Genomic DNA, 15987 nt, shown 5'->3' on the forward strand with positions numbered 1-15987 from the left:
TCGTGAAATAGACTAAAAATATTGAGATTTTATTTTTTAGTCATATCGCCCAGCGCTAACTCACTCATCCCCATTCTTTTGAGCCTGATCTTTTTCTTAGTTTGAAATAAGTGCCCCGAAGTGTTACCAAGATGGCCACCAAGTGACAAGACTTGCTTTAAAGGACTTTGGCTACAGTTTACTAATCAGCCATAAAATTATGACCACCAACAGGTGTGAAGTGGGATATATTAGGCAGCAAGCGAACATTTCGTCCTCGAAGTTGATGCTTTTGAAGTAGCTAAAATAGATGTTGAGTGACTTTGACAAGGGCCATGTTTGACAAGGGCCTGAAATCGCCAAAACTTTAGTTCTTGTGGGATATCTGCAGTGGCCAGTGCCTAGTGCTTAATAAAGCAAGAGAACCAGCGACAGGGTCACCATGGCTATGGCTCATTGATGTGCATGGGAAGCAAGTTCTGACCTGTGTGGTCAGATCCAAAAGAAGAGCTAATAGCCCCAACTGAAAAAGGTAATGCCGTTTCTGATGGAAAAGTGTCAGCATGTGCATTGCATCTCCATTCATTGCATGTGTTGCATAGCAATAGCGGCAGATTGGTCAGGGTCAACCCCTGTTAATGGAGGCATCAAACATGCACCAGCACCATAATTGGACCACCGAGCAGTGGAAGATGGTGATGGAAAATACCATTTTCTTTTACATCATATGGATGATCAGTTGTAGGCCTATATGCATCACTTAAGACATGGCCCCATGATGCACTGAGGGAAGAAGGCAAGCTGGTGGAGGCAGTGAAATGCTTGGAAATGTGGATGTTACTTTGAGACAAACCACCTCTATTGGGAATTCCTTTTACATAATTGTTGTACGGCCTTTCCTTACAAAATGAATGCAAACTTAAATATAGACCTGATGAATAGTGCCCACTCATTTATTATTTAGTGTAAATAATCATTATTTCTGAGTAGGCCTTTAATTGGGCATTAATACATTGGCTAAAGTTTAACTGAACTTATTCGAGACTATCTCAACCGAAGCATAAGTGTTTGTGTTGCCTATTTATTTAGATCCTATACTTCTGCATTCTTTGTCAAAGACGGTTTCATGTGACAGTGAGTGAGACTTCAGGGAAAATCACTCTGTTCAAGTCAACTTGTCCATGTGATCTCCTAAAGGAGCTTTCAATTGGATGTTGGTTAAACCCTCCTCCTGTGACGACACACCAATACAGACTGCGTGCATTGACACATTGCCCGAAAGAATGTGAATTAACTCAGTCCTACTCTTACAGAACCGGTATTGGACTCTCAGCTTCATCCACACAGGACTCGAAGCATGATAAGAAAATAGCCTAAAAATAGACAAAAAGTTTAGTCGTGGGTAGGGTCACTTTACTGGTGCTTTGTTTGACGGAGGTTATTTTAAATTATTCGAGAATATCTGGGTTTTTTTTTAGAAGAGTGAATTTAACTGTTTTATTTCACCTTTTCGGTGATATATAGAACAATTTACTGTTTCTACAAAGCTGATTAGGCTACTGAACGTCGAATGATGGACGAGATACGTTGCTTTTCCTCAAACAGAAACATCTTGTGCTTATTTGATGTGGATGGCACGCTGACTTCGCCAAGAGAGGTCAGTTTTGTATCCTCATGGATTATTGAGTCGTTTTGGCTACTTGTATAACTCTGTGTTTTGCAATAGAGGCTCCTGCATGCGCAATATCCAGAATTTGCTTACTGTCAATTATAGGATAGGTAAATGTAGGCTATAGTCTTCGCTTGGATTGCATGTTCTTTTCTTACGTAACACCATTAAGGCTATTTCTAGGATGATGCTCTGTTGAAGGCTACTTGATAGCGTACTTGTTACACAGATCCTTATAATTTCAGCACTTAGTGTACTGAAAACAACCCCAATTTACCCTATATCCCAGGGCAAAACAAATACTATTAACGATATAATATCCCTGTATTTGAACAGTTATTCAATGACATTTTATTTCATTATTTATGTATTTATTTATTTATTTATTTTATCTCATTTTGCTGTAAAAAAACAAAAACATTATTATCATTGACGCAAACCGCTGTGTTTAACATATGTCCCATGTAAATATATATAAATCAAAATAATTTCAGGTTTCCTTTGGGTCGCTACATTAGCTTCCACAACAAAACATTCTCGAGTACGCGGTGTTCTCCGCGATTCCTATAAGGGCTGTAGCGTATGCTTACATAGACCATAGTTGTGTAATGTCCATAACATGAGATGTCAGTGGTTCTGAGCGTAGGAGAAGATCACGGCGTCAGTTTAATCTTATAGTAGGCTACTGAAGGAATGGTGCATGCATTGTTGTGTGTATTCAACGTGAAGGTCGTCTGTAGAGCAGACACGTCTTTGATCGTAAATTTTCCTGAAGCCTGTTGGCCGAGGGATAGTTTCCCTTGTATCAGTCAGTAGGCTAGGCTATTTTCCCATGACCGAAAAGTTTGGGCGAGCTGATCCTTGTTTTGCCATCCAGGAAATAGCCTACTGTTGCTATTAATCACCGTTTGTTTAATATTTTACACAAGGTGAAACGCACCAGAGGGCATGGACTTAAACTGGACAACAGCATGCGCAACTTATGACACTCCCAAAAACCGTGTTGGTCCTCACGTAACCCATGGACTGGGCTGAGATTTCCCAAACAACTTATCAGTATTGTGCGCCCAACGTGCAAGGACCAGTTACATAAGTCAGGGTGTCATTAAATCACAGAGCTGAATGTACAGTGCCTAACAGAGGTTTACAGTGCGCAGTAAGAACACACCTTGTCATTTTGATTTTGAGCCAGCTGATGATGGGGCCTATCTAGTGTTGTGACACACTGGTCAGAGTGTTGAGAGCAGTTTTGGTCAGTCAGACAGGAAGACGATGTAGCCTATCCTTTTAAGTAAAGGTATATTTGGTATGTTTACTTTGTGTTATGTGTCGTAACCTTGTAAGTATCAGTGCTTTTTGATCAAATTCTCCTCATTGTGTTGTCCTCATGCAGAAGATCGACCCGCAGCTGGATGCTTTTTTCCAGTCCCTGCGGAAAAAGGTGAAGATTGGTGTGGTGGGAGGGTCAGACTACTGCAAGATTGCAGAACAGTTGGGTGATGGAGATGAAGGTGAGTGTTGTAGGCCTACCCCCCTTTCCCCCCCTACATTCCCCTCCATCCCATTCACTTGCCTTGACACTTTGATGTGAAGAATAGAACTGATCAAAAGACTTTCACTACCTGATGAAAATAAGAAAACAAGGACCATTTCACACACTGATGAGGCCCTGCCAAGATGAATGGTTAAGAGACTCCTGCTGCACGCCTCACGTTTGTGATCTGCTGAGGCCACTGACGTCTGTTGGCCCCACTGTTGCATGTTGCCTGAGTGTGGGGGGGGGAAAAAGCATGTTGACGGACAAACACACGCTGATAGCACAGTTCACTGACGTACGTACCTGTGACATTCTCATACGTGAATGCACTGGCCTGGCCTGTGACCTAGTGACCTTGGAAGGGAATGGAGCATGTCTGGCCAAGTAAACAAAGAGTTGTGGAATGTGGGAGAACTGGCATTGCGACCCGCCGCTCCCGACCAGACAGTGCGCAGACATGCGGTCATGTTCACCACACTCTGTCAAATCTAAACAACAGGAGAGAGTCTTTACAGCAATTCGGGGTCAGGCTGGCTTTACATTGGGCGCTAATCTACAATGCTGTAATCCTACAATGTCCAAGAATGGCTGTCCTGAAAGGGAGGGTGGCTATTTGTGTGTCTTGTCATTGGGCTCAAAGTCTTAGTTCATGTAAGGTATGAAGCCTCATGCATGCTCTGACCCTTTCTCTTGTAGTAATCCACAAGTATGACTACGTGTTTGCTGAGAATGGAACGGTGCAATACAAAGATGGCAAGCTCCTCTCCAAACAGGTAATTCAGACTGCAAAGATTATAAGTGATGCAAGATGCTCTTAGTCTTATCTCTGATGTTGCAACAGTCTCTGTAGCTGATCTCCTCCTCTGTCCTCTGTCTTGAAGTGTAGAGTTAATTCCCACTCTGCAACCTCCTGTGCTGTGCACCTTGTCTATGGAGTCGCACATGACATCATGTCTGAGGAAGGGCTAACAGGCCCGAAATGTCACGGTTTTGTATATTAAAAAAAATTGGGAGCAAAAGTTTGGTTGCAGCGGACATTTTCCTTTACTCATTACTTTGCTTTGAGTCCTGCTCCCATTTTTTAATTGGGATGTGCGTGCTTTGACTGCACATGACATAGGACATGACATAGTCGCACGTGACACTACTACACTCAGACATAGGTCATGTGTGAGGTCATAGTTGACATTGTCCCTCCTCAGTAAACTTCATACATTTTAATGACCCCTTAATCCAGCATCAGAGACACTCCCTCAGATTACCACCAAGACTTAGAGCCATGTGCATTTCTAAACTATGCATTTTTAACCAAGTCCCACCTAGTTTGGCCAAATGAACAGTGCACGGAGCCACAGCTGGTGCTTCTTACCCAGTTATAACATTGTAATAGTGCTGGCAAGAGATTTCTGTTCAGCCTCAAAACACCCAGTTGAGCTGCTTCTTCATCTCTGTAGGCTATTCAGAACCAACTGGGAGAGGAGCTTCTGCAGGATCTCATCAACTTCTGTCTGCGCTACATGGGACTGATCAAACTGCCCAAGAAAAGGTTGGATATCTCTTATGTAGCCAAAATTGCACATCATTCGTAAAATTGTTGGTGCCAAAGTTTGAAGGCAGCATACATGTATCCTTAGTGACTTAAAGACTCATTAGACAGTTGAGGGCAGCTAAGCAGCTGGTAGCTGCCTTTCGTTTCAGTCAAACCCATTGACCTTTCTCCCTATTAACCACATGCCAAGCTTCAGAGCAAGGATGAGTTACAACTTGCTAATGAATCTAACAATCCTAACACTCCTTGTCTCTATCCCAGGGGCACTTTTATTGAGTTTCGCAACGGAATGCTGAACATTTCTCCCATTGGAAGAAGCTGTACTCCAGAGGAGCGCCTTGAGTTCTCTGAAATTGACAAGGTAACTGTGGTGGGCCAACTGGTATAGTTTTCCCACCTACTGTATACTTGGTACAGAGTGCTAGTGAAGTGCAATATATAGTCACATCTCACCTTAAAACACACAAACAAGCCTGCAATGTGAATAGGAGCAAAGAATATGTCAACACTGCAGGTTTCCAGATACTCTCTGTGTATTAGAGCAACTCAGTGTTGGATGTAAACGGGAGATGGGATGCCATGTGGCATTTGACCCTGGAAAAGCAGTCTGAAGCAGAGCAATGGGAGTCCTCAGTCATGTGACCCGCTAAAAGCAGGTTTTCATCTCTTCCCTTTGCACAGAGAGAGAAAATCCGGGAGAAGTTTGTGCAAGCCCTTCAGGAGGAGTTTGCAGGAAAAGGACTGCGTTTCACCAGAGGTGAGCACAATGGCTGGGTGGCACATGGGGCCAATGCACGTTCTCACATTCGGGGTTTGAACATTTATGTATGTCTTTGTATAAATGTAATAGCACGTCCCGCTCTAGAAAGAGGTTTAAAAAATAACATTTCCCCTTACAGTCTCCATTACAGTTTCTTTTCTCCTTTCTCAGCCTGTTAGTCAGCCCATTCCACCATCTGTGGAAACATTGAACCTGCTTGTCCTCTTTTATCAAAGGGTCCTCCCAACAAGGCTATTTTTGTGGTGCACCACTTAGCACTTAAAAAGGCCATCATCCACAGTCCCTCTGTCTATCCTCTCGTGCAGCCGGGGATGTTTTTCTCTCGCGCGTCAGAACTTGGGTGTTTGTTCACGGTGGAATGAGTTGTTTTGCTCAGTTAATGATCTGTGAAAATGTACTGTGGACAGACACACAAACAGCTTGCGGGGACGTTGTTTTTTTCCAGCAGGAGAGTTTGTTATCTGGCCGTGATGACACAATTAGCCGAAAGGCGTAAACAGTAGGACAGGATACGTTTTTCCATGATAAGGAATTATGTGGAGAGCAATTCATATTATGACTGCTCTCCTTGTTGACGGCAGAGACACACGTTCACGTCTCTGTTTTTGTTATTGCAAATCAAATCTCATGCGGTTAGAATAGCAGCAGTTTGTGGTTTGTTGTTATTGCTCCTCCCAAATAATAAACCTGTTTAGTGTATAACAAACAGACATGTAAATGCATGCACCAGAATGCTGCTTTTTAATCTCTTTCTCTCAAGAAATCGATTAATGTTTCTATTCACATATTAGCTCAGCTATATTATCATTGGGCTTGAGTCTTTTTCCCCATTTCGTGTAATCCATCTGTCTGGCTTGAGTAATGATTCCGCAGGGTTGTTCAAGCCATTTGCCTTTTGCCAGGGCAATGTGCGAAATGCACTTAATTTGGCCTTGCAATTGCCTTTTCTCTGACCGGGGGTTGGGTCGGAGCATATGCGCAAGAGGGCTGGACAAGGTGGGGGGTGTGCACCAGCTGAACTTTCTGATTGGCTGCTGACCTGCCAGTTGCTGCTTTTGTTGGAGAGTTGCTTAGTGCACTCTGGACTTTTTCCACAAAGGGCTTAAATCTGGGCAAGACGGAGGGGCACCACATGCAACAATGCCTGTCAAGAGGCATGCTGGTTGACCACTGACACACAGTGTAACCATGGTGAGCCTGCTGATGCATGTCTGTGGCTTGGGATGGAACCAAGGTCTTTCACCACCACTACCAAATGAATTGCTTGGCAAACTTGTGAGCTCACAAACAGGGCAGACCCAGAGACCACAAAGTGTTCAGGATTGCTTGGAAACCACCAGAATCGGCATTCCAATCCCAGTAAGACATGCATACAGTACATGTCCCTGCTGCACAAAATGCAGTGTATGTGCAGTGTGTTGTAGACGACTGCCTTGAATCTGCCAAGAGGGCGTTGCTTGTGCAGAGCATCCACGGACCCTGTCAAAGCTCTGTGTTGTCAGACTAATCACCCCACGGCTGGGTTCAAACGCCTTTGTTCTTCTAAGCTTTGAGTGGAGTGATCACTGGAGTCTCTGTTTTGCTGCGGAACAAGGGGGTTGTTTTTCAGCTGTGTCACTGCCGAAACAGCTGCAGTAGTTGTCTTAGCTGCAACAGACTGTTGTTGGTGCTTAAATCCACTGTGTGAACCATTTCTCTCAATCTCAGAGAATCTTAGTTAACCCTATTGGGTTTGCGTCTTCAGAAATTGATCTGAAAGACACACAATATGAGATTCTGTGCACAACTTTGACCAGAATTGATTAGACCACGGTAACTACAAGCTCTTGAAAAAAAAACCTGTGTCCGTATAGACTGTAAGGCAAGTTACTACACATTTTAGAGTTAGTAGATGTGATCATCATGATTTGAATGCATGCTTTTTTGTACTGAGACTGAGTAGCCTCGTGATCTTGGGAAGCAAATGCACAGCAGTGACAATAGTGATTAAAGGGTGAACAATATGTGAACATGTTCAACAACGAAAGTTCCTCAATACCTAATACAATCCCAACAATAAAGGTGAAAGGATTCAGAGTAAATCCAAAGGGGTAGATGTAAAGCCACCGAATGAGTTTATGACCTGCCCTTGCATGAAGCATGTAACACCTTGTAGAATAGAAGCAAAGCTCAAAATAATGGACCCGTGTGCTTCAAAGATTGTCAACATGACCACTGAAGCTGACACATTACCAACTGAAAAAAATATAAAAACGAATATGATTAAAAACAATATTCAGTGTGGATCACATCATCAACAAATGCAACAGTTTGGAAGTGCATTCTTTGACGATTGTTTGCGGAGCCTTATGCTGCTATGACTGGTTAAGCTGTGCTGGCGTAATTGATGAAACAGTGCCCCCATGCTGTCTGTCTCTCTACAGGCGGTCTGATCAGCTTTGATGTGTTCCCCGAGGGCTGGGACAAGAGGCTGTGTCTGCAGGTCCTGGAAGCCGAGGGCCTGGATGCCATCTACTTTTTTGGCAACGAAACAGATCTGGTGAGTTTGGGAGAAACGGCAAAAGCTGGGCTTAAAAGGGGCATTACACAAGGGCTGAAGAGCGGTAGCCTAAAAAGGGGGTTTATAGGAGAATTCTGCCGATTTATTTATTTATTTATTTATGCTGGTAGGATAAAAAACCCTGAAAACAATTGGTTCTATCTAGCTCAAGTTGCTGCAGCCAACAGCTAGAGCTACCAGATAGCTACAGTGCTACACTCTTGGGGGCACATTTTTTTTTTTAATTGTCCTTGAAAGGCAGGTTCAGCGGTATTGTGTGAAAGAAGACATAAACAGAGGACGTTTTGAAGATCCAGGCACAGATCATGAAATTTGTCATATAAGTTGTGTATTTGTTTATCAAAAATCCTCATGACACAGTTGTTGCCTGTAGTGACTGTCAGTTCTGATTTGCTCATCTCCAGGGTGGAAATGACTACGAGATCTTTGAGGACCCGCGCACCATCGGTTTCACTGTCTATTCTCCCAAGGACACGGCGAGGCTCTGTCAAGAGATCTTCTTCAACGCCCCTCCCAATGAATCATGACAGCCTTGAGAAGAGAAGAGCAACGTCCTCCCAGGAATAAACTCTTGCTTCTGCGTTTGGGAGTGCACTGATGACAAGTGCTCCTCCAGCCAAACCAAGGGAGCATCACTATCATCTCTGCATAGTGTACAGACCACTACTGATTTTATATATATGTAATTTAATATATATCTTCTTGTTTTCATTGTCATTGTGAATGATGATGACGATGGTGAGGATCATTCTGGAATCATTCTGGAGTACTGGAACTTTTAAAAGGAACAATCCCTGTGATGTGGTGCTCACCACTTTGTGGGATTTTTATGGTACAAATGACTTTGGCCTATTGCTCTCAAAGCTGAGAGCTCTGACAAAGATGGACAATGGATGAACAAAATAGCTCTGTTTCTAATCTCTTCGTTTTGTGTCTGATGTTGTGGTGGGGTGTGGGAGGGGATGGGGGTGCAAGCCTCCAAGACTTGTACATGTAGATAATCCATTGTGAATACCACAGCATCAGTGTGGGGTGTGTGCACTAGTTTTGCACTCAGACTGACACAGTGAGCACACTGTGTTTGAGATAATCAGTTTACATTGTGAATGTAGCAAGTGAGGTGAGTTATTCATTTCAAAGGTGCACCTTGTAATAATAAATGTAGCTAAGGGTAAGCCCAGTGACTGAGAGAAGAGAAAGAGACAACGAGTGTGCCAGTGACTGGAGTGGGTGGGATAGAAGATTTTTGCCAATGTATTTCTTGTTAATTGTTATGGAGCTAAACATTCCCAGCAGACAGTGTCTGGTGAATCATTCCCCTTTGCTGAAAGCAACTGCCAGCCAACAGAATACAAACAGCATGTCATTTGTGGGACACGGCTCTTTTGGGCGCATATCCCAGTGACTGATGTTCTGTGTACTATTTATTATTAGTCCTCTGCCTTGCGAGAGCTACATCAGGGCAGAGTAGGTCATTAACGATGTGCGTTGTCTTGTCTACAAACCAAAGACAATATGTGAAATTGATTATGTGAATTGAAATGTGAATTGTGCATGTTGACATCTCGTGGACAACAGCGCTGCACATCTGTAGCAGAAGCCATAGGCAGGAGTCACCACATAAAGCATGATTACTCTCCGGCTACCTTGCATTCTCATACTGTACATCGTTATTCAGTCGGATGAGCTGGAATGTAGCATCCATGTAAACACTCCCACCACAGAGAGGGAAAAATCACGTGTGTGTGTGTGTGTGTGTGTGTGTGTGTGTGTGTAGAATATGATTGTTGATAGACACACATACACATCCTGTGGCAACAAGTGAGACCATTTCATTAAAATAACACTTTTTGAAATCATTGAAGAAAACATTTGGGCTTTTCATTGCCTTCTGATTTTAACATCATTGTGTACTTACATGTGCATGTGCAGGCACACAATGACAAAAGCAATGTACTTTTATCTGGTAAATAATTCAGTGAGTGTGTGGGTTCTTACATTATATTGCAGGGTAATCCCACCACATTACTTGAGTTTACATTTAAATATACATTTAGTGTATGAATGAACTACTTCTACTGCTCAGCATTGTATTGTATAAGACATCTTAATACATGCTTTTAGGTATTCACTAATCTGTACATTTCTATCATTTAGGACAGTTTTGTCAATCAAACAGATCTGTGCTCCAAATATAAGGATTATGGCTGATGTAATATAAAAATGTTTGAAGCACAGGCAATTGTTACAAAATGCAAATCTGTGTCTAAGTAATGGCCTATCATTTCAACATCTGTGGTTCATTATCTAGATACGCTGACAGTCAGACTACCACATTAAATAAATGTTAGGGTGATACATAAAGGACCAGTATTGTTCAGCAAAGTTATTTAGAATAATTCATGATTAAATTATATTACAAAATGAAAAGAGAGGCCAGCACTTAACATATCTTAATCATAAACTGTTTAATAACTCTCTCAAATTCACATTAAAATGACTTCTAACACCAGTCACAGTGATCTGACCGGAAAGAAAAGTGCTCAGAAATGTAACAACTCAACATTTAAATATGACAGTACATGTAGTACCACAAACATGACATGAAATAAAAGTCAAGGACCGACAAACTCAAGCATATAAAAGATGCATAGAACTCTGAATCTAAAATAAAAAAATAAGAGGGGAGCATGCAAGTAATCCACAACCAATTACATGATGAATGCTTGGATATCTTAACAGTTATTTCAAAATATCTCTAATCCTTAATATATATGATTTTACGAATTCTGAGTTGGAAAATTATTGTTTTGTAGAAAATAACTAACTATAATAACTACAATTAAAAGTGTTCTTTTATTCACACAATTATTTTGATATGGCTATGGCTGCTTTGACGAAGCTCTGATAGGTATCTACATAGAAGCTGATTATTTGCCCTGAATAGCCCCAATTGTTTCAGCATGGGTGTTGTGGTGGTGAGTTTGGCAGTAAATCGTATTCAAGTCATAAATGTCTTCTTTGACTATGGATCCCAATCCAGCGTAGAATTTTACATTGAAAATCCCTTATCCGAGCAACAACCAAACACAAACAAAACAAGAGTAATAAATTAGAAAATAAATATCTAAATAAATAAAGGCCAAAGAAACAAGCCAGGTGCTGACTGTACTCAGGGGAACAATAATCATTGCTTGTGTTTCCATCATAGACTCCAACTCAAGTAAATTGATCCCTCTAAGTCGTGGTATTGAGCATCCCCTGTGGCTCGCCTTACATTCCCAAGTCCTGACACAACAACCAACACAACTCTGGATTCCAATTCTTCTGTCAACTTGCAATTTTCCTTCAATATGCTTATCCAACAAACCTTCAGTGTCCTATTCCTCACTTCCATCTACCATTCACAGTAATTCCATCTAACCTGAGCTCCCCCTATCTTCCTTTGCCCGCCACCCCACCCCGCTCTGCTCCGACCCACCCCAACCCACCCCCACCCTTCCCGCTGTGTTCAGAGGACCAGGACCAGGACCAGAGCCTAGGAGCTGATGATCTGGCCTGACCAGGTCTCATGCTTTGTTCCTGGGTTCAGGTGTGTGATGACCACATCCACGGCCTGGATCTTGAGGTTTTTGGGTGGAACGGGGCAGACCTTGTAGGTGACCTCGTCTCCCTCTACCGGAACATACTCCCCTTCGATGCTATGAGACACAAATGAAAAAGTGACATTTCAGAATATGACCTCTCAACATTTTTGTTTTGTTTGTACTACAAGTACTACAACACAAATTCCGAAAAAGTCAGGACATTTTGTAAAATGTGAATAAAAAAATCATGTCATCCCTATATTTAATTGCATATCCCGGTCATGTTGGAATGGAAGTGGCCATCCCCAAACTTCCCAAAAAGTTGGGAGCATGGTATTGTCCAAAATCTCTTGGTTAATGCTAAAGCATTCAGAGTTCCTTTCAATGGAACCAAGGGACCAAGCCCAGCTCGGGGATGGCCCCTTCCGGTTCCAACATCCACCAGTGCACAAAGCAAGGTCCATAAAGACATGGATGACAGAGTTTGGAGTGGAACTTGACTGGCCTGCACAGAGTCCTGACCTCAACCCAACAGAACACTTTTGGGATGAAACAGAGCGGAGACTGAGAGCCAGTCTCCTCGTCCAATATCAGTGTGTGAGCTCACAAATATGCTTTTGAAAGAATGAATAATCCCATAAACACACTCCTAAACCTTGTGGAAAGTCTTCCCAGAAGAGTTGAAGCAGTTATAGCTGCAAGGGTTGGACCGACATCATATTAAACTCTATGGATTAAGGATGGGATGTGACTGAAGTTCATATGTGAGTCAAGGCAGGTGAGCAAATACTTTTGGCAATATAGTGTATTCAAACAGTATTTCTAGATAGGAGAAGAGCCCAGGTGCTAACATAGCCTGTCTGCAGTCCAGACTCTATTTGGGTACATTATGGAATGAAACATACAGTCATGGTTGAAATTGTTGGCACCCATGCTAAAGTTGACTAAAAAGAGGAATATCAAATCATCTTTTGGAAATTGATTTCAATGGCTTAAGTAATAAAATTAGGAAAAATCCAACCTTTAAGGACACCAATTTTCTTTGTGAATGAATAATGTATCATAAATAAATAAATGTTCTTCCCAAAATACCGAGGTCAAAAATATTGCCACCCCTATGTAACCCTATGGGAATTTAACACATAGGGTTAACATAGGGGCAGGCAGTTTTTTATTTTTAAAGGCCACGTATTTCATGGATCCAGGATACTATGCATCCTGATAAAGTTCCCTTGGTCTTTAGAACTAAAATTGACCCACATCATCACACACCCTTCACCATACCTAGAGATAGGCATGGTGTTTTGTTCAGTTTTCTTCAGTTAGCCTATTAGCCTGTTTGATGCTCATTGAACTCAATGCAAATCATACCATGACTGTATGATTAAGAAGTCCACAGACTTTTGTGTAGCTGACTTTTGTGTACACCCTATATGGGGCAAGAATCAGACCACACTGCACTCTCAAAACTCTAGCAACCAGTCTCCTCAGTTCCGAAACATTTACAGAATGTTGTTAAATGAAGAAGTGAAACAACAACACAGTGCTAAAAATTCTCCTGTCCCAACTTTTTTTAGACTTATTGCTGGCACTACATTCAAAATGATTTTTTCCCCCCCAGAAAACGATCACATTTCTTTCCTTCAACAGTTGATATTTTGTCTTTGAACAATTCTCAATTAATTATAGGGTTAACATGATTGGTAAATAATAGCATTCTTCTTTTATTCATGTTTTAGAAAGCGTCACAACTTTTTTGGGTTGTACATCCCATAAACATAATCCCATAAAAAAAAATCATGGATAAAGAGGAGCATCTGCTCCAAAATTACAATACAGTGGTTGCACTGAGCAAGCCATGACAAAGACAAAACACAACATCTCAAAACTAATCCTTCAGCAAAGGGCTACAGTGTCTCTTCATGTCAGCACAGAACACTTAAACAACATGTGCTTTAAGAAAGATAAGCATCAATGGGCCAACATAGGTTGCCACTGAGACAAAGTCACTTACTCGGAGATGTGGACAAATATGTCCTCCCCACCGTGGGAAGGACGGATGTAGCCATGCCCCTGTGACCTGGAGAAGTTTTTGCACACACCCTTGAAGACTGGTCCTGAGGTGGCCCGCACGGTGCTGGTGAGCAGAAAGCAAAGTAGAGACAGAGGAACATTGAGCACCAGGAAGTTAATCAAGCCACAGGAGACGGAAGCATATGGACTGACCATATGGTCTAGCCCTAAACAGACTCAAATGACAGGAGAGTCCTTACGCCGAGTAGGTGCGGGTGCGCTTGGTGGGCAACGGGCTGGGCAGCTCTCCTGGAATCGGCGGTGCCCTCTCCCACACGCGGCTTCCTTCCCGCACAAAGGGGAAGGACAGGGAGAAGGGTGTGTTGCGGGGTGACCGCAGTGATGAGTCCGTGGGAGAGGAAAGGCCTGGTTCCGCCATAACAGCAACAATATTCTTCCTCTTCGCCTTGTGGTATGGTAGCTGGTGGCGGGGCTTTGGTTGTAGGTCTACAACTTGTGTTGGTGGATTGGAGTGTTATGTCCAGATGTGATCTTAGTTCTTAAATGTGATCCTAATTCTGTTTGTTTTTTTTTCTTACCTACTCTGTGTTTTAAAGTTTACTGATGTAGTGTGTGTCTGACTGGCACACAGCCAAAATGTGAAAGATTCAAAGCCCCTGGACTTCCTACAAGGGAGAGACAGCAGAGAGAATTTGAGTTAGAACCTTTTAACTTTTCACCCATGGTTTTTCACCACGTTGACATTCTTTGCAGATAATGTTTTTTAAAAATTAAGCTTGATCAACTAATAACTACTAAAAACGGAGAAAGAATGCAAAAGTTGAGAGAACCAAATGATAAAGTACCAAAAACATAATTCTGTAGCTTATTTCTACTACAACGCAAAGTGCCAAATATCTGCATAGCCTACTACAGCTTACAGCCTACAGCAGATGGATTTGTTTACATGTAGCCAGTGTCACTAAAATCAGAGGGATTTGGGAACAGAGACACAGTGTAGCCATGTGAGGCCACACTGGATACCTTCGCGCACAAAAGCACCATTGTGCATCAAGACTTGCTGGTACAGATTGAGACAATGTGTTTGCTATGAGGCGCAGGCTGTAAGAGCACTGTGTGCTTTCAGAGCATCGAGAGATGCACTGTGCCATCTAAGACACCATTTCTTATCCTGGACCAATACGGGATCAAGGTTATGCTAGCCTACTCCAAAGACCACTCACTGCTGCTCTCGCACGTTCATCTGCGCCCTCGTCAGTGATGCTGGCATCACGCTAGTGTTGTGCTTCTTACGTCATCGAGCTATCCAGCACGACATCGACCAGCCCATGACTTTAATTAACCGATAGTAACGTTTGAACGTTAGCCTATTGAAATTGCGAGAACCAACAAAACATCAATAGCCTACACAACAATACCAGTGAAGACATAATGTAAAATGATACAACGGTCTGGTGATTTTGTTATCATGCCAGTGATGCGACAGTGAAGTTCACAACAGCTTGCCAAGGTGATAGACAAAATTACACACGCTATAAATCTGTGGTCAATTATTACAATCTTATGAAAAGACTGTATTGTCTCACAGCAACTTGCGATTAGAAGTCTGAAGATGAAAGTAGCCTACGAGCATCCGCAATGAACCCCGTGCCCCGTTCAAAACTGATGATGAAATCATGCCCTCCTCAGATTCCAGAAAATTCTTAAGGGTGATGTGAGACAAAAGGGAGTGGACTACAGAAGCAAAATGGCCAGGGTCGTAGTTTAGTCACTAAAAATAATTCAAGACGACTCATTAACTCACAGAGCAGAGTCACATATGCGGACCTATTCCTCATATTGTTGCAATCAACAGAAAGGGACACCGTCAATAAGAGTCCCGCGCATCACTAGTCATCAAGGACAAATATTGGAGACTACAATTTAAAAAGGCTACTTACCGTAGCAAATTAAGTCCGTTTGTCAGCCGTGGTCGAAAATGCATATGTCTTGTCACTCGCTATTATATAACTACAATTAAATAAATAAATCACGTAACGGCGCGTGTACCAGTGGAATACCCAGCTCCTCGGGAATGTGTGCTTGCGCAGCTGGCTGGGATTCCACCGTTGATAGTGAGGACAAGGGCGTGAGTTCGTGGGCGTGAAGAGAGAAGCCCGCGCTATGACAGCTCAAGGCAGACCGGGAATGGGACACTATGGAGGTGACGTTGTTATTTAAACAGTGTGGATGCGTGACAGTAAACATGCCCTTTAATGATCCAACAGCCACGGACGTGTAATTTGAGTGTT

The 15987-nt window shown here is 42.5% G+C and overlaps 2 protein-coding genes across 3 annotated transcripts; one reads left to right on the forward strand and one right to left on the reverse strand.

Moving 5' to 3' along the window:
- The first annotated feature begins 1255 nt into the window (after positions 1 to 1255).
- LOC134076645 (phosphomannomutase 1-like) lies at positions 1256 to 9934 on the forward strand. The gene is made up of 8 exons (XM_062531796.1): positions 1256 to 1636; positions 3042 to 3159; positions 3882 to 3958; positions 4640 to 4731; positions 4996 to 5095; positions 5416 to 5491; positions 7939 to 8054; positions 8480 to 9934. Exons 1-8 carry the CDS (start codon positions 1550 to 1552, stop codon positions 8600 to 8602), a joined length of 789 nt encoding a protein of 262 aa, XP_062387780.1. The 5' UTR covers positions 1256 to 1549; the 3' UTR covers positions 8603 to 9934.
- Positions 9935 to 11581: 1647 nt separating this feature from the next.
- Positions 11582 to 15853, reverse strand: LOC134076646 (cold shock domain-containing protein C2-like). 2 transcript variants are annotated; one of them, XM_062531797.1, is made up of 4 exons: positions 15637 to 15853; positions 13936 to 14361; positions 13677 to 13799; positions 11582 to 11776 (listed from the first exon to the last, which is right to left on the reverse strand). In XM_062531797.1, exons 2-4 carry the CDS (start codon positions 14112 to 14114, stop codon positions 11614 to 11616), a joined length of 465 nt encoding a protein of 154 aa, XP_062387781.1. In that variant the 5' UTR covers positions 14115 to 14361; positions 15637 to 15853; the 3' UTR covers positions 11582 to 11613. The 2 variants fall into 2 exon arrangements, with proteins under 2 accessions (XP_062387781.1, XP_062387782.1); XM_062531798.1 differs by lacking the exon at positions 15637 to 15853 and adding an exon at positions 15283 to 15300.
- Positions 15854 to 15987: the final 134 nt, after the last annotated feature.

The sequence above is a fragment of the Sardina pilchardus genome, chromosome 3 (genome assembly GCF_963854185.1).
Source record: "Sardina pilchardus chromosome 3, fSarPil1.1, whole genome shotgun sequence".
In the NCBI taxonomy this organism is placed as follows: Eukaryota; Metazoa; Chordata; class Actinopteri; order Clupeiformes; family Clupeidae; genus Sardina; species Sardina pilchardus.